This window comes from Pithys albifrons, chromosome 11 (genome assembly GCF_047495875.1).
Source record: "Pithys albifrons albifrons isolate INPA30051 chromosome 11, PitAlb_v1, whole genome shotgun sequence".
In the NCBI taxonomy this organism is placed as follows: domain Eukaryota; kingdom Metazoa; phylum Chordata; class Aves; order Passeriformes; family Thamnophilidae; genus Pithys; species Pithys albifrons.
Window position 1 is genome coordinate 19,438,100 of NC_092468.1, and position 18,535 is coordinate 19,456,634.

Here is an 18,535-nt window from a genome sequence, read left to right on the forward strand (position 1 = left end):
AAACAGCCAGTTATTCTGTAGCCAATTTATAACTTTTTTAATAGGTAATGTCTTTGTGTATTAGTCAGTTATATTTTAATAAATGTAGAAAACTCTTTGGAAAGAGAAGCCAAGTTTTTTTAATAAAACACCACAACTGGTTTCTTAAAGCGTAGTCAAGAAAAAAATTGACTTAGTGAGAGGAAGAAACTACTTATCGGAGAGCCCTTTAAATCTTGTCATTGCATGGGTCTCAAGTTAATTTTGGGCAACTAGTGCCCATACTTCAGTTTTGAAGAGACGGAAAATTGAGCAGTGAGTATAATCAAACACTGAAACCCACCTCCAGGAATTTATTCATATTGTGGAGTATTATCAAAACAGATAGTTGTATGAAAATGAACTACAGATATCAAAGTTATAGTCAGATATGCCAGGAGATTTTTTAATCTAGACTAAAATACATGATTCTATTAGAATTGCCTTATTGGCTGAGCAATTGATACTGTATTACTAGTAATTACTACACTGCAAATAAGCCAATGACATTAGTATTGTAACACACTCTGCATGAGGACGCGCCATGCAGTTTGCAGAGCAGTGTACAGACACACAGTGATGATGTTCCTACTTCCAGGACTTTAAAATATCTCATTTAAAATTAACTGGTAGCTTTTGCTGCAATTTACTTTCACTGAAATAAATTCAACATAACTCATTTTGAAACAGAATGATGTCCAATTCATGAAGAGAACAATTGAAAAGACAGGAGAAGAAAGAAATGGATTGATGATGAAAATAGACGAACTAAATCTTTACAATGAGAGAGCAATTCAGGACCTAAAAAAATCCAAGGCCCTTAAGCAGGTACAGTATTATTTCACAACTTTACTAATACACCATGTCTGTTTGTTGGGCTACATCACTATATCCATAAGAATTCTTTTTGTAGTTTTCTAACTTGCACCTTCCTTCCCAAACTTTGAGGTCAGCTTCATCATTATCTTACTAGGCATAGTGTTGCTTCCCCTCTCTACACAGCATAAAGTTTGATGGGGTATCAGTTTAATCCTACACTAATTATACCACAATGTCAGTGAATGTTTTTTTTCTTTCTCAGAAGCAATTACCTTTAAAATAGAAAATGTACTTACTGTTCAAGGATGTCTTTACCAGCACTGAATGTTTACTCTCAATCTGTGATGCCTCGTAGAAAGTTTGGCACAGTTTTGTTGTTGGATTGCAAGGGGTTTTTTGTAGCAGATGGTTTGGATTAATCCATATGGAAGTTTAAGGAGTTAGAAACAAAATGGAAGGCCTTTTCCCACATGTTGGTAAACAACAACAAAAAAAAAGGTGTAACACCCCAAAATTCAGACTAAATTAGCAGGTCTGATGAATTTATATAAAACCATTCAGGAAACAATCTACTCCTGTCACACTCACCATGTAAATAGCTGGCAAGTAAGAAAATAATGAGTCTTACAGTTATATATATATATTAAAGGTAAAATAATGGATAAATATTGACTTATTAAATCATAAATAATATTAATTTTGGGACATTTCTGACATTTATTAGGACATGATGGTCGAAAATAATCTCTTAAAACTAGAAATGAAGCGCCTTAAAGATATTCTGTGTAATAAGACAGAGAAAGTGCTATCACTGGAAAAGCAAAGACTGGAGTTAAATAAAGCCATAGCAGAAAGAACTGAGGAAATTAAGATCCACAAGGCAATGGTGGATTCCCAGATAAGATTCATGGATCAGGAACGGCAACGCAGAAGGTAACTTCTTATATAAACTGAACTTGTAGCCTTGATTTGAGTACATTTTTTTATGAGGACTTACAGAAAAGAGAAACATTTTACCCAGTTTCACCCATGCAGGAGTTGAAAAAGAAAGAAATTTTGCTCAGTTTTATACTGACGGGGGAGGCCAGCAAGAGATCCCTCCTCTGACATCCAGGCTGCAGCTTTTAGCCCCTTGGTAAACAGAGATTACTGGTTATGCTGTTTGTGAGGATCCTGTTTGGTACTGAGGGCAAACCTCGGTCACATCTTTTTACAGTGAGTGTTCTGTGTGTGACCTGGCATTTTTCAAAATTATCTGGAAATGTGAAATCATGTGTCTGGAAGTATGGCAAAGTATATAAAACAGAAAAGTTGCTTTTAAAGAGGGTTTACTCTTAATTGCTTGATAAAACTGTAATTTCTTTGATTCAAACAGTATTTGGTTTGTGATATGTTTTGTTTGGTTGGGTTTTTTTCCTTTTTAACTAATAAGCTTTCCATTATGTGGAAACATAATATATAACACATTAAATCTTCTGAATTATGTATAGACCCTCTTATAAAATAACTTTTTGCCTTCTGTAATAATCAGTGCAAAGTATCTGGGATGGCTTTAGCCCTGAAATCCCAGTGAAATACCCAGCCAAAAATGAATGCTCCAGCAGCTGAACTGTGCTGGTAACCACACCCACACAATGGGAAATCAGAGTGATTTCGTGTGACTGAGGCTTAACTGCTCACCAGACTGTGCCCTTCTTCCTTGCATAATTAGCCATCTAATCAATACTTTCAGGTAATTTGATTTGAGGTCATTCCCTGCTGTTGCTTGCGCTCATCCAAAAGTGGCAAAGTTAAAATACCATCAGCAGGGGCAGCTGTAGGACTGAAATACCAAACCTGTAAATTTTGGGAAGGACTTTGGCACAGCCTCCCAGAGTGCCGTGATCTGGAATGTCAAAATAGATTGGACTGAGTTTAGAACTGCAAAAGAAGTGTAGGTAACCAGAACAATGGATGTCTGTGCCTGGGAGAGCATAGAACGTAACCAAGACCAGTAGCAGCACAACTGCTGCCCTGCCTGCCTCCTGCTACAGGCTGCTGGAATAACACCAGGAATTTAAACTGCTACAGCCAGAACTGTCCATGAAACACTACCAGACAAGCACTTTCTCAACCCATTTCTTTTCTCCCAAAACAAATCAGTGCCGAATTTCACGAATGCCTAACTAAAATTGATAAACTGAGATGCAGATATGAAATTCTTACTCTTGCCATGATGCCACCTGAAGGAGAGGAGCAGAAAAGTCAAGCCTACTATGTCATTAAGGTATTTTCTTAACATATTTCATTATAATTCAAGTATTTAAGCTATAGATTTCCCTGGGCTCTATTCAAGTAACTACGAGTACCTATTTGCCTATTGCTTACCTTGAGTCTAACTGCTTTATGTTACCTGACACTGTTAGTTATTTAAATGATACAGCAACTTCACATGAATCTTTGTGGAGCCTTAATTTTGAGCAGTTTGAAAACTTCACTTCAGTGCTTGTTAATTTACAAAGACTTAAGAATTACTGGTCAAGTGGCAATCCACTGTGAACTGAAAACAACATAATCTTAAATTCTTCTACTTGTCAGTTTTTTCTATTTATCATATGGTGTTTACATCTTGAAGAATGTTAGCTTTCCCCTCTCACCAATCCCCTATGCACACTTCAGCTTTTAACTGGAAGAAAAAAAAATCAGTCTTTATCCATAATGCAATACCCTAGTTGTGGAACAGGAATCTACTATTTTTGATCTCCACAAATTCTCTGATTTCTTGTTAAAACAAAATGCTCCTGGCTGTGAACTTGGCACTGAAATTCATCTCTTTCTTATTCCCAAGTGTTAAATTTCTTAATGATGGTAGTTCTGCTACTGTGAGATCCAGCACAGCAGAATCCACATGGTCACTGTGGGTGTATAAAATACCCTCCACACCTGTGGAGATATTTCACAGTATCAGATTTTCCAAGGGGCTACAGAAAATATTTCACCTGTTGGCTGTTTCTTAAATCTCAGTGGTCAGGTAAATGATGATTTACAAGTAATTCCAAAACTGGATGACTTCTAACAGTCTCAGTGGTAATCTCAACTCTTACTTGTATTTTGGGGGTGAAGGAGGCAGATGTGAAGCATGTGCTCAGTGCAAGTCAGCAGTGCAGGGCATGGAGGCTGCTCTGTACACATGTGGGTGCTGCTGGTCAGGACTTGCAGGGCTTAGGTGGAGAGGCAGATAACCATCATGAAATGCACATGGATGAAACACCTCAAAGAACTTCTAATACTGTAAATAACTAGTCAGTTCTCTAGTCACTCAGATCTCAGTTCAAGTGATTTTAACCCCTGGATGGTATTTTTTTCTGTGTAATGATCCTATTATTTTCAGAAAGTGTGCAGTCACCTCAAATACTGGTTTTGCTTTCAGGCTGCACAAGAAAAGCAAGAACTTCAACAAGAAGGTGATGATTTGGATGCAAAGATCTGCAAAGCTGAAAAAGAAATTGTAGCTCTGGAGAACACTTTGTGTGTGCTCAACAACTACAACACCAACTACCGAAACTCTTTCAAGGAAGTCACTGAGACAAGTATGTAAAATAGGGATTGCTGTTTGCTGATTGCTGTTTGCTGGGTTACTGATGATCTCACAGCTCGGGTGCGTAGTGGGGAAATTCCATGGCACAAAAGAATTAATCAGAGACTAAACTGATAGTAGCACAAGGGAGCGTAATTCCCATGGTTCAGCAGAATAAGCATAGAAGAAAGTAGTAAGGTGTAAAGAACTAAGATTTACCTTGTTCTCTCAGATTTGTGTGAGAACCTCTAAGCCTGTATAAACTTTGAAACAGTCACAATCAGAAGAGCCAAAGCATAGAGACAATTCCTGGGGGGATCATTACAGGGAGGAAGGAGTGCCCCCTGGAGTACGCGGGTCTAGTGGGTAACTGCACGGCACAGGCAGCACTGCTCCCTCTGGAGTGCTGCGTCACACACACCTACTGATCCCAAGTACAGCAGCAGGACAAGCTGTGTCCAGTCTGCCCTTCTCGTGGTGGGCTGAGCCAGCCAGGGCACGCAGCTGTACCAGAGCAGCTCTACAGGTAGTTCAGCTACCCACTCACTGGTGCTGAAGGCTGAGGCCTTACTTACACCTTTGTGATCTCCACTATTTTAGTGTAGTGCGAGCAGATTTTAAAATATGGACTAGCTAACTACATGTTTTTGGATACAGGAAGTTCCTTGGAATTCTGAAAAACGTCTTTGGCTGTTGTTCTGTTGCTACTTAAGACTTCACAAGCTTGTCTCTCTCACAGTGGAACTTGTTTAGTGTCTAAAAACCATCACTATGACAAATTACATAAACTTAATTCTAGATAATACCTATTATTTAATTTTTGTGCCCTCTGCTGGCTCTGGAACCAGCAGTTTTTAAATCATTCTGCCAGTGACTTTTTCACAGTAATTTGGAATTAGTAGGAAAGTATTTAAAAAACCCTCAAACCTTGCGGTTGCTGAAATACTGCCATACCAATACAGTAATACTCTCTGATGCAGTTACTTTAAAGTTCAACTTATTTTCAAGTGAAAATTGAGTTGTATACACAGCAAAAATGCTGCCTTATTGTTTGGGATCACAGGTGAGGAACGTGAGGAAAGATTGAAACTAGAAGAGGAGAAGAGGGTTGCTGATGAAACATACAGATACAAAAGAAGACAGATGAAGGAACTTCAGGAAAACCTCCAGGTAAAACACAAGTAAAAGTTCAGTCAAGACACAAGACTGCAGCATATAGCTAAGTCCCTGTGAGCCATCCTAGAGGAAGAATAGGAAATTGTACAAATTTTTGTCTGGTCTAAGATACAATTTTTAGAAGGCTCTACCTCTCAAAAAATTGAGTGCTTATTTGAATTTTCTTGAATCACAACAAAATTTAAGGTTTTTAGTCAGACCTACATCTACAAGTTTCAGAATCCAGAATGCACTGAGAGATCTGTTGTGGCAGCCACTAATGCAGCTGTATTGGTGTGCAGCACACACCACTATTGCATCAACCTGTCCAGCAGTGCAGATTAAAATCACACATCTTGTGTCCTTGGGCATCTATGTCCCAGGATTTTTCTGGAACAGATTCAGTTTTATTAGCATTGAGGATGCTTCAGTTTAAACTGGATTAATTCAGCTGACTCATAATATAGCAGACTGAGCACTAAATGCAGAGAAAGCAGAGCTTGTGTTCAGGCTCCACAATAAGGACTCACTCTTGGTTCCTCTGGTTATCAAAAAGAGCAACACTTAATTCTGGTGTGTGACACTTCAGTTTAGAACTTTATTTGGAAGAAGAAATCAAAGGAAAACTGTCATATATCATGATTGTTCTAAGCCCTGAGTCACTGGCTACAGTCAACCAGCATTCCTACTTCTTACTCTCCCAAAGCAGGACATATCTTTTATTTCGGAGACGTTATTTCTTAAGGTCAAGGGACACAGATCTGGGATAACCCTGGGATATAATGAGATGTTACAGCACACCCTTTCTTGCCTTTTTATTTATTTCAAAAACCCCTCCACAAAAACAGAGTTGCCCTTAATGGAGCTGATTTTATTCATTCCAGTCAAAGGTATCCATCTCTTCCCATAGGAAACAATGCTGGGGTTTTTTAGGATAGCTTGCGCTAGTGAAATATGTGTCAAGAAAACACTATGTAGATACTGCTCAGAGACACATCTGAAAACACATATCTGTAACTTCATCAACAGTACCTTTAAAGTAATTTTTTAAAAGATACATCAGTTATCTGGTAGTCACTTTACCCAGGTCTGTGTCCACTAAACACTTGGACAGGCAGAAAGTTTTGACTTGCCAGTAGCATCAATTGATTGAGCTACATTTAGAAACAAATAGTAATGACAACAGACCCTTCCACAAGGAAACATAAAAAGTGAAAGGATACCGAAACTGCTTTATAAACTAACACTAAAGTTCAAATGATTTTGCAGAGCATGGAACAACACCTTGCAGAGGTAGAGAAGCAGAAGGCCCTCTTCCAAAAGCAAAAAGAGGAAAAACAAGATCTTGTTCTGCAGCTGAACAAGGACATTGAAGAACAGAAGCCAAAACTAGAAAGGGTTATAAAACAGGTTTGTATAGTTATGACAACTTCTAACTTTACAGCAATAGACAGTAGTGTGGCTTAAACTCTATGGTTTTAACTTAGCAGGTGTCTGAAAAAGTGCTGTATTTTCATAAGAGCAATGCTTTAAAAATATTTGTGTTAAGTGTTCAAGGCTATCCAGAGAAATTCAGTCTTTGAGGCAAAATGGAACAGAAACAGAGGAAGAGAGAGCCATTGACCTTCAAGAATTGAAAAGCTTCAATAGAACCATCAACCAAGTGATAGCTGATATACTAGAAACAAATCCTGGTTTAACTGCAACCTTTCAAATGTACTTTGACCAGGTGAGCTTTCCAGTTATCTGCCACCAAAATCTTGTGTGATAGCTCCAGCCTACTGCTGAGTGTCTTTCACGGGCAACTCCTAAATTCAACAATATACTTATGGTAAACAGGAAAGTGTTCCTCTGCTTTCCACAGCATTTCAAATGTAAAGCACTATAAATGCTCTTGATATCCCAGTGCTATTATACAACCAGGTCAACTTCTTTTTTTGCTTTCCAAATTTTCTAGTCCAATTTAAAGCTTCCTACAGCTGCTGATGGTAGTCAAAGTTCTCAATCCTCACAGATCTCACGACCTACTACCAGGTAAGTACTAGAATTGTTGGGTTGGTTTGAGGTTTTTCAGATGAAGTTCAAACCAGCAAAATCAGTCCCTAACTGACAGAATTCCTCATTCCTGAAGGTCTTCTCAATTGTCTCTTTCTGAGGACTCTATAAAAACTTTCTTCTTGCACTGTTACTTTAAGTTTACCCAATTTTTCTAGCACGATTAAGTTTACTTCAGCATCCATCAGTTTAAATTAAAACTGTAATTACAGATTAAGTACATTTACATTTCCTAAGTGTGCTCTATTTAAAAAAGTAGTTTCACAATATAAAAGTAGTTTTGAGCACATTTTACACCTGGTAGTGTGAACTTACCTTCCTGATTTAATAGAGAAAATATATATGCTTTTACTGATACCTTCTTCCCCTGCCCAAAGTATGGTCACATAGTGCCTGTGCCATGCTGACCAGTTATGATCTAAGGTTCCCAAGGATTGCTGAAGCCATTAGTGAGATCTTTTCAGGGGATTTAAGCTAGAATGAACACAGCTGCTGGGTGGCTGCTTTGTGAGCCACCCCAGGCATCTGGTTTAGATACAGGGATTTCTGTATCCTGATGAGTAAGTTTTTATCTTTCAGATCCTTCAGAAGAACAAGTTCAGTCTCTAGTCAGGCTTCATCACTCAAAGTCGTTGAGCTGACTTTGCCTCTTCCCAGTTCTGCAGAAGCAGCAGCTGTTGACTCACAGCCACCCAGCAGAGCCAGCACCTCCAGTGTTTTTAAAGGCAAAAAGAAGTTTTAAGTCCTCTTTTGAAGGCATTAGTTGAGATTTCTTAATTTTTGCAACTGACCTATACCCATGGATTTACCTGGAAAGCTTGCAGCTGAAGTACAGTTATTGTGTGGTCTGCCAGGTATTTTCTCCTTAGTGTGGTTCTGCCACTCACCTTTGCAAATCTCACTGTGAACAGTGTTACCTTCTTTGGTAATGCAACTGCTGCCTTCAAGCTGCTTGTAAAGCAAATGCCCAACAACAGAGCTCAAAACCAAAGGCTCATACTTAAACTTGCCTAGACAATAAACACTGTTATAAAACCTCTCTTGTACTTCAGTGGGATTTTTTTACATTACTCTTGAGAATATTTGATATATTTAAAGAATGTAATACACTTGCCTTCAGGGACATGGGGGTGTTTCACTGAGTTAGGCAGGACATAGATCAGTCACCGGTATGAAACATTCCAGCAACATTAACAAAAATCCAGACACAAAAGAAAAATTAAGAAAATTTAATGATCAAATGAGCTATATACATTGATGGCACATGACTTCATTCAGTTATCCCTTTTCTATAGCTGAAGTTTGATAGAAAAATACCAACAGTCAGTAGTACCCCAGGGACAAGTAAAACCAAACCAAACCACACTCATCTGTTGTTAAAGTGCTCATTTGATGCGAGTCGCAGCTAACTATGTCCAGGGGTATCAAAGGATTTCAGCCCCTCAGACAGAATATTGTACAGGAACACCTCAAATTAAGAGCACAGGAAACTTAAATAATAACCGATATTTTATGTAAGATATCCTTCCATCTCTTTCGACCACATGATCTTTTACAATGTTTACTTCCTGTAATACAGAAAAAATTCTGCCTTTCTGTCACTCTTTAGGTGTATTTCCTCACAAGATACTTACTTAAAGGTTCATTTAACTACACTCATCTAAGTAGTGTATCCTTAAGTACTTCACTGTTTCTTCTGCTTACTGCCTTTTTCCCTCTCAAACTCGGCTATTTGATTGAATATGTTAACTAAGTTCTGGGGCAGGTTTCTTTTAATGCCACTTTCTGCTTGTTCTGTTCCATTTAAAGATGCTTCCTCCTCTGGTTCTTTTGTTTTATCAGTCTCTTCAGAACTTCTTTTCCTACTCTTAGACTCACTTTCATTTTTATGCTGACCTGACACGTGTCTGTCACTATCATAACCTCTGTCACCTTCACGTGAGTAAGTGCTAGAGTATGACCTGTACTTCCCCCATGACTTGCCAGAATAATCAGACCCTGATGGAGACATGTAATACCTGTCTTGACCTGAGCTATGTCTTTTAAATTGCTCTTTTCTCCCCTCTACATCCCTTTCTAACCTCCTGTAGTAATGCATCCTGGGTTGATCATATGACTTATGGTATGAACCTGACGAGCCTCTCCAACTGCAAAAAAACCTATCTGGTTTACCATATTTGTCAGTTTTGCTATGACTTGGCTGACTTCTGGAGCTACTGTACGAATCTCTTGAATCTTCAGACCTACCTCCAAAAGTGTCTTCATCATCACCTGAAGTCCTTGAAAAAGAACAGTGTCTGTCTTTCTCTTTTACCTCCATTTTTGGACACGCTAAGCTGTCCTGCCTTTCCAGCAGCTTTTCCACTTCAAAATTTTGGTTAAGAAAGGAAGCAGAGGTATCAGCCGGAGGGGAATACCACTCCTCTTTCCTATTCTGATCTTTATAGTGGGAAGAAGCTCTAGATGAGCTTTTTTTGGAGCTGCGAGCAGACTCAGATCTATGCCGACGCTTCTTCCTACGTTTCTTGTGATCAGAGGAAGAGGAGGAAGAAGAAATTGATTCATGTGATGATGAATCACTTGATGATGATGATGAGGAGGAGGAAGATGAAGAAGAGGAGGAGGAGGAAGTCGATACTTTCCTTTTCTTCTTCAACCTAAAAAATGTAATTAACCTGTGAGATAATCTTCCTTATCAGGCAAAAATTACATGCAGAAAGCAAATCTGTATACCCCAGTTTGGACTGTAAGGTGGGAATGGAAACTGAGCCTGACCTGGCAAGACAATTTGAAATGTCATCTCTTGATCAGGAAATTTAGATTAAATCCACTGAACAGTCTGTTATAAAAGGCATCTTTCCCAATTTCACATTGCATTACACTTTGGAAATATGCCACAATGCAAAGTATTCCTTAACAATTTCTCTTCCATATGCATCTCCTTTAGAGGTTATGTGCACTAAAGGACACTGCCCACAAAAACATTCTGGAGGAAAAACAGCTTACCCAGGGAGAAGTTCTCCCTAGCTTACTGTTGGACAATCTGTCTGAAATGGAATGTTCACAGTCTTGTCTTCACTTATTGCCACATAAACAGTACCATGAATACAACAGTTACCTTTTTTCTTCTTTTAAGAGCTTACGCAATTTTTCTGCACTTGTTTCTACTTTCTTTGCTTTCTGTCTCTCTTCTTTGGCAGCTTGTTTCTCCCTCATTTCCAAAGATTTCTTTTTTGAACCCAAGCATCATAAAAAAGATTACATTAGTAGAGTTAAAATGGGTATTTTCCCCCCATTCATCCCCATTCAAATGTATAATTACACCAGGGATGTTTACCAGGATTCCCAGACCAAAAATTAATATTGTTCAAGAGTTTGGTATTGGCCATTGTGATAGTCAGATTTATATTTAAGGACCATATTGCAGGTTTTATTCCAGTAAAAAATATATTTGACCAGTCATTGCAGTGGTACCCGTGATCCAGCACACCAGGAAGCATGGAGCCCAAAAGTTATAGGTAGAATATGCAAAAAATCCCCAATATTACCAATATGTAGAAAATAAGGAAAAAACACAAACAACCAAAACCCAAACAAATAGAAGAAATTGAGGGCAAGTATCATTATCATCATTATTGTAGTTTACGAGTAAAACATGGCATCAGAAGGCAGTTTAAGATGAATTCGAGTTGGCCATGTTTGAATACAAACCATTGGGTAACCATTGCACAGAGCAGTTTGACGCATAGTTTACGTAAGAAATCATGTTCCAGGGGTTTGATGGTGATGAGCAGCACCAGATGTCAGACACAGCAACAACGGTCCCGTTCAGAGGAAAATGCATTGGAGAAAAACACATCATCAGTATTACAGGAAAACACACCTTGGTGTCATTTCAGCCGTTCTAGCACAGCAGGGACAGTATCAGACTTATGTATTAAATTACAGGTAAATGCACAAGAGCATCTCACCAGATAAATAATCCTTAAACTACTTAAGCCTATAAGAGATCAGACTTTTGCCACCTACAGCCCTACAGAGTAGTTCTATTCAGATTCAGAGCGAGCAGAAAGTCTGATTATAGTTTTCAAAACTTAGCAACTGCCTTAACAGCTATAATAAAGGAAACACTTTGTTGCAGCCAAGGCCATGCACACCAACAAACAATGTTCTTTGCTGCATCAATGACCATAGGAGTGTTACAGGAGAAAAATTTATCTCCATCATTTTAACTGACACCTCTTTCTAAAGCAGCCAAATGTAGATACTGCTCAAGCACCATACACCTGCTTATCTATGGTGTAGTTCAGGTTTATTAAGATTGTCCTATCTCCTCTTCCCCCTTGTTTCCACACAACTTGTCAGCATTATGGCTCCACCAACTGAAGAACTGCTGACTAAGGCCATCTACCCCAGCCTGTGCACATCCTTACATGCAGAAGCACAGAACAAAATAAGCCTGCTCCTCACTGCTCTGTTTTACCCTTTGACCCACTCTGGAAGAAGACAACACAAGCAAAGGAGGTGAATGAAAGGAAAAGAACACAACTCTGATTAGCACAGAGGCTCACCTGGGAAACATGCTGCGTGCAAGGGAAGAGAGGAAAAACCACCGGACAGCAGAGGAGGAAGCTGAGAGATTCAAACTGTCTGCCCACCCACCCTCCACCTCCTGCTGTTTGCCTTTAAATTACCTCTTAATTTCCCCTCTCCTGATCTCCCTGTGCCTTAGCTTTGCCTGGTGTTACTCCTTCTGTAATTACTCCAAAGGCCAAGGATCTGGCAAGTACTATGGTGACAATGTTAATTTCGCTTGCAGAAGTGTTTTACACTTCACATCTGTGTTCACAGAACATTTTAAGTTAACATCATTAATCGGGTTTGTGTGATGGAACATTCTTATCCCTGCTTTACTTTTTCCATTTCTCCAGTGTCTGGCATTTCCCTACTATCCTTTTCAAAACAGTGGCGTCACAAAGAGGTACCTTTCTTCTGGTAGGTACAGCCATAATGCTCACTAGAAAAGATTTACTGTGGAGTAGGGAAGCAGAGAGCAAGACAAACCATCAACTTAAACCCTCCCTGTTCCAAAGATTTAATATGATTTTTGATGTTCATTTATTGTCACTGAGAACACCATATGAAAAGAAAGTAAAGAATCACCTGCATGTGCTTACGGAGTTTTGTTAAGGCCTCTTCTGCTTCCTGAAAAGTCTCATCCAAACTTAAAGCTTTTTTATAATAACTCTCAGCATTTAGTAGTTTCTCTTCCTCTTCCAACCTAAAATTCAAGTGGTAATTCATATACAGATAAGACACAGATTTTGACAGCTTTTTCTTATTTTTAAGACTCTTATTTGCACGTATTTCTTATTTGCACTATGGCACTACCACTGCACCCCTCCGAGACCCCCTCTATCCTCTCAGCCCACCCAAACAGTACTTCTGACATAACCATCTCCTCGTACTGATCAGTAACACTACTCTTTGAAATGTCAATTCCAGTTTACCATCCCTCTCATCTTAACAGAGGGCTTAAAAGAAACCTATTCCCTGAATATTCAAAATCAAAATTTTGCATTAGAGGCATTCACCAGTATTTCAGAAAAGTAATAATACCTCATTTTATTACAGACTTTATTTAAAAAACCCCCTCCACAACCTTTTGGAATATATTCAAACATTTCAGAGGACTTTATGCAAGCCTGGTATCCTAGCAGTGAAAGGGTATGAAGGATTAAAAAGGATATTGAGGATTAAACCTCACACGTTTTGCCAGGACTGGGACAGAGGACAAAATGCAAACCAACTATACAAGCAGGGATATTTCCAAAGACTTTTTTTTAAACACATAGCCAGAAAGGAAAGATGCTTTTCTGTGTACTAATTAGAATGGTATGACACAAAAAAAATTATGAGAAAAATTGTTAACAACCAACCAAATCCCCGACCCCAGCACTTACTGCCCGCCTCTTTCCACAAGAGTCTGACACAGGTATTTCCTTGCATTTCTATGAGTAGGACAGTTTTCTAAAGCAATTTCAAAATCCCCTATGGCTTTGTTCAGACTTCCTTTTGTTGCATACCTAGAACAGAAAGTTGCACAGATTGCAGTCATGTTTCTCTTTCACAAGGCAGAAAAAACAATGAAACAAGCAGACTTACAGAGCTCCACGCGCTACCAAAGCTTCAACATTTTGTGGATCGATTTCCAAAGCCTTGTTGTACTCATTCATGGCTTCCACATGGCGCCCAACCTTAAAATAATCCACCCCAGCCTTCACACTGGAGAAAAAATATATAGAAAATATTATGTGCAGTTAAGTCTGTGCAGCTTTTGCACCATTACTCAAAAATTATGATTCCAAACAAGTGATAGATAATAAAATCTGACTTTATTATCATGTACTTCACACTGGCATTTCATATTAATGCAATATTGATGTAATTCCACAAGAATATATTGCCTTTAATCCAAAATCTTAAGGCACTCAGGAGATTTTCTGGAGATGGTGCTACTAATTTACACTGTTCTTCACTTACCAAATTATTATTTAAGCAATTTTCTGCACAAAACTACATGTGACCTACCACCATTAACCACTAATTATATCCAAAGTTTAAATCCCCCTCAGACCAACGGCATGAGGCGACAGGGGCAGATGGGACACACTGAAACCAGCTCATCTCAAACGAGTATTTCGAGGTTTTTCATTTCCTATTACCTGAACATTTCTTCCACAACTGCCAAGAGCATAACTTACTGGAACAGAATTGATATAATTTGATTTTCACAATTTTTCATTACAAACTTTTTTAAAAAATTGAAATTTTATATTATAAGTACTTATGCAATTAATCAAAATTGCAAATACACTGCATAGTGTAAAAGCAATAGCACCTCTCCTCAGCTGCTGTTCCAAATGCAGCAAGGGAAATTCATTTAACTTTCCAAAGACAGCAAGTGCACTTGTTACATTTACAGTCTGAGGCTTAAATGACTTGACAAGTATGAGGTGATTCAACACTCAACTGTTAAAACAGAAAATTGCGCACTTGGTGTTACCAAATAGTGCTCTCATCTCATGAATGGGCCAGTACATTATAAATATTTTAGGAAGTTCTTCCTTAAACCTCAGATGCATTTTGGAACTGAATTTCAGGACTTTATCTATCACATACCCACTTGCCACATCGCTACACATGTGGTGAAAAAACTGGTTTAATGTGTATTTTCTTTGAGGATATATAAGCTGTAACCTAACCTAACAACAAGCTCTGACAAGAAGTACCACGTACCATTTCAAGGCCCAAGATGCAGACTGCTTTTTCCTCAATGCAGGGGCAAAATCTTCTTCATTGAAATTTTTACTTTAAGGAAAAAACAAACAAAAACATCAGTTGGCCTCCTGAGTCTACAAAGATAAAATTACAATATGTAGTGCAGTTGAAAGAAGTTGTAGTATTATTCATATATGCCCCACTGCTCTCCCTCAGCCTGGAATGTTATTTATTTCTGACAACAGTTTTTTCCAAACGATTCTAAAAGTGCTGAATTGAACAAGTACAACTGCAGTACATGTAACAAAAACATACCAGTTCACATCTGCTTTGGGCCTAGTATTTGTGGGGCTCACAACATCAGTCATTGTATATATCTGACCCTATTTTACTAGAGATCAGAACTATTCCTAAAATAAACCCTGTGAACAAATACTTGGCAGAAAACATTAAAACTTAAACATCCTGTATTGCAATCCAAACGTTAATAGGAGTTAAGCAATCAATTCCCAAAGTATTTGGCATCAACCCCTCTCTGTGATAAGGTGTCTTGCTAACTCAGAGCAATAGAATTTCAAATGAAAATTTCTTACTGTAGAGGAGTTTGCTTTTAAATATTTAAGGACACATAAGCTGCAGTCATGCAAGTCAAAATGAAAAAGGTTTAAGTATAAGTGGTCTAGGACTTTCACTCACAAGTCTATTTCAATGGATTAGAATAATCTCCACAGAGCTATAGGATAGGAACAATGTAAAAATCACTTACATTTGCAGACTTCTCAGCAAAGACGGTGGATTTGACTCACTTAGTCCTAGTTTTTCTGCCAAATATTCAACTAATGATGGATTAGCAAATCCTGGGGAACGATGCAAAACCTCTTCAAAAGTCTCTCCTGTATTAGCAACTTCCATGCTTCGCCTTAAAAAGCAGCAATGTGCACAAATGAAACTTCACAGACTCTATACTCAATTTTATCATCCTTAGGTTTAAAACAAAAATTCCTAGATTGGTATATACATATATATTACTGCTCACAAGCTGTTCCCTTCTACAAACATTTATCTTCCTACTATTTAGCAACTCTTATACTCTTTACCCTAAGTAAACTTCTGAAACTTACTTTGGCACCCATCTAGGTATCTCCAGGACACACAAAAACATTAAAAATATTGCAGAGATAATTTTGTGCTCTTGTCTTCTACGGGGAATTTTAAAATGTTAAGAATTCCATAATCCAGCTTCCCAAGGTTTTTTTTTCTTTCATATGTTTGTTAACACTGTCCCAAAGCAACAGATACTTCACTCTGCTTCCTGCTCTGCTTATTTGGGAAAGTAGCTAAAAAACCAACCTCACTCACATATCCAGACACAGGTATGTTAAAGAGATGAATTACAAGAAGTATGTAATTATCCAACTAAATCAGAAACCCCACTGACAAGTCTAAGGGACACACAGCCTTGTCAGAGGTGCTCTTCAGACACACTGACTACACCCAGCAAGTGCAGACAAACAGCACTTCCTTACTTATAATGCAATGGGAAGTCATCAGAGGTGATTACGCCCAGTTTCGTGCTGGAAAGGTTGGGTGGAAGAGCTGAGCTATAAAGTGACACCGTGAGCTTCTCATGGTAACGGTCCACGTCCTTGACTGCAGCTAAAGAAACCATAAAGATAAAATTACAGAAATGATTCAGACCCCAAACAGAACAAATTCCTGACAATTCTGCAGCTACTTACCTCGAATAAGGTCTGTAGTTTGATAGTAAGATAGAGGATCTCCATGGTTGCTTTGAGGAGGCACATCCCTCAGAGGACACAGAGCCTGAAACAGAAGCATGAATATCATAAATGCAGTGAAAAGGTTGGGGATTTTTACTCTCCAAGATCAAGTCAGAGAAAGATTCGTTTAAGTTTAATGTACATCAGAAGTGTGATACTTAAACGATGGTTTTGGTTCAAATAAAAATTCATGCATCCACTAATGATAAACTTTTCAACCCAAAAGTAATAACGTGGGTCATAAAAATGACTCAGCAAAGCATCATAACCTGCCCAGGAAGTCAAACAACACCCATCATCCCAAAGCTCAGTTTCACCTTCACACATACCACTCTGTTAAGAGATGCAGGAGGCAACTAATACATGTCAAAAATTAAGCACTGACCAAAGGTGTATCTTACAGTGATTTCCAAATCTGCAATTTCTCGTATGACACCACTTCCCAGACAAATCAACACCATGAAAAAACCAAATTCACGGATCGAGGTAATCCTCCCGATCACGATATCGCCACACTCGATGTCACGGAAGAACATTTCTCTCCTCTCCTCCCTGGGCACCTCCATGAACCTTTCCAGGGGCGGCATGACAGCGTAACACTCTGCAACACAGGGCACAGACACGGCTATAAATGACCAAATTACTGCCTGAGAACACAAAACACACCATGGCACCAAAGCACGTTAAAATCTGACTTAGTTGTGCTAACGAGAAGGTTGTGCACAGCCCATGTATGACAGTAACAAAAGTTTTAGGCCTGTTTTTAAAGATACCACTAATTCAAGCGCAGTGTCCCTACACTTACACGTAGCATGTCCCACGCTTACACACAGTGTGTCCCACATACACAGTGTCCCACACTAACACACAGTTTCCCACAGTAACACACAGCGTGTCCTACACTAACACACAATGTGTTCCACACTTACACACGGTGTGACCTCACCCACCCCGCAGGCGTTACCGATCTCCCTCACCCACCCACCCTCATTCTCCTCGATCGTGTCCTCGATCGGCCCGTTGGGTTTCCACGAGTGCGCGAAGAGCAGATCCGCCTTCTTGGCGATGAAGCGCTTTATCTCGGTGTCGAGGCTCGCCCTCTCTTTCCTGGGGGAAGGAGAACGCGGTGAGTGGCGTCCCGCGGCCCCTCACGGCCCGCCCGGCCGCTGCCCCGGCGCCCCTCACCAGGCGGCCAGCGGGGCCCCGCGGGGCGGCTCCGGGGCGGCCCCGGGCGGCGGCAGCAGCCCGCGGAAGTCGGGGTTGTCGTGCTGCTCTGCGCGGAGCAGCGACAGCAGCGCGGGGCCGTGGTAGCTCAGCGCCTGCCGGAGCAGCTCCCGGTCCATCCCGGCGCCAGCGCCGCCGCCTCGCCCGGAACGGGAACCGCGACACGGCCCGGGGGACGGGGCGGCACCGCGCGGCAGCAGCGGCCCCTGGCGGGCGGGAGGACCGCGCCGGGCTCGGCGTGCAGGCCCGTGTTGGTGGGCGCGTCTGCGGGTGACACTGAGAGCAGCGGAGGAGAGAGGGGTTAAAACACGAAGCGCAAGGCACACACACACACGCTGCTCCCCGCGGGAACGTTCCCGGCTTAGCGGCGGCGCTGCCGGGAGAGGGCGCTGCGTCCCCGCGGGCCCGGCCCGGCCACACACGGGGGTGCGCAGGGACCGGCAGCGCCGCCGGGATCGTGGGAGGGGGTGCGGCCGAGCCTGCCCCGCTGAGCCGGGCCTGGCCTGGAGGTTCGGACATCAAGAAGACCTCATTCACAGAATGTGATTTGCCCAGGCTGCCCAGGGAGGTGGTGCAGGCACTGTCCATGGAAGTGTTACTGGACATGGCGCTCAGTGCTCTGTTCTGGTTGATAAGGTGGTGTTCG

General features: G+C 40.4%; 2 protein-coding genes across 5 annotated transcripts in view; one reads left to right on the plus strand and one right to left on the minus strand.

Annotated features, from left to right (window-relative positions):
• The window catches only part of CCDC39 (coiled-coil domain 39 molecular ruler complex subunit), a 210,774-nt gene extending 202,154 nt beyond the window's left edge, over nucleotides 1-8,620 (plus strand). For 3 of the 4 annotated variants that reach the window (XM_071566211.1, XM_071566213.1, XM_071566215.1), the window contains 9 exons: nucleotides 709-846; nucleotides 1,562-1,770; nucleotides 2,980-3,103; nucleotides 4,247-4,406; nucleotides 5,457-5,563; nucleotides 6,818-6,958; nucleotides 7,098-7,277; nucleotides 7,506-7,582; nucleotides 8,183-8,620. In XM_071566211.1, the coding sequence (XP_071422312.1) occupies nucleotides 709-846; nucleotides 1,562-1,770; nucleotides 2,980-3,103; nucleotides 4,247-4,406; nucleotides 5,457-5,563; nucleotides 6,818-6,958; nucleotides 7,098-7,277; nucleotides 7,506-7,582; nucleotides 8,183-8,345 (1,299 nt within the window). In that variant the 3' untranslated portion in view covers nucleotides 8,346-8,620. The remainder of the gene's footprint in view (nucleotides 1-708; nucleotides 847-1,561; nucleotides 1,771-2,979; nucleotides 3,104-4,246; nucleotides 4,407-5,456; nucleotides 5,564-6,817; nucleotides 6,959-7,097; nucleotides 7,278-7,505; nucleotides 7,583-8,182) is intronic. The other variant, XM_071566214.1, reaches the window with a different exon arrangement.
• Nucleotides 8,621-8,817: 197 nt separating this feature from the next.
• Nucleotides 8,818-18,041, minus strand: TTC14 (tetratricopeptide repeat domain 14). The gene is made up of 12 exons (XM_071566539.1): nucleotides 17,851-18,041; nucleotides 17,651-17,772; nucleotides 17,067-17,266; nucleotides 16,624-16,708; nucleotides 16,411-16,540; nucleotides 15,651-15,803; nucleotides 14,903-14,974; nucleotides 13,769-13,888; nucleotides 13,567-13,689; nucleotides 12,767-12,884; nucleotides 10,722-10,831; nucleotides 8,818-10,260 (listed from the first exon to the last, which is right to left on the minus strand). The coding sequence occupies exons 1-12, from the start codon at nucleotides 18,006-18,008 to the stop codon at nucleotides 9,288-9,290; spliced, it is 2,364 nt and encodes a 787-aa protein (XP_071422640.1). The 5' UTR covers nucleotides 18,009-18,041; the 3' UTR covers nucleotides 8,818-9,287.
• Nucleotides 18,042-18,535: the final 494 nt, after the last annotated feature.

What these genes read in the sequence shown, in the direction of transcription:
- TTC14 (XM_071566539.1), bottom strand. Translation starts at nt 18,008, where the DNA reads ATGGACCGGGAGCTGCTCCGGCAGGCGCTGAGCTACCACGGCCCCGCG. An exon ending in TTGCTGAGAAGTCTGCAAAT is followed by an intron (nt 14,975 to 15,650) that starts GTAAGTGATTTT and finishes TTTTCCTTAAAG; the next exon opens with TAAAAATTTCAATGAAGAAG. An exon ending in AACTCCGTAAGCACATGCAG is followed by an intron (nt 10,832 to 12,766) that starts GTGATTCTTTAC and finishes GGTTCAAAAAAG; the next exon opens with AAATCTTTGGAAATGAGGGA.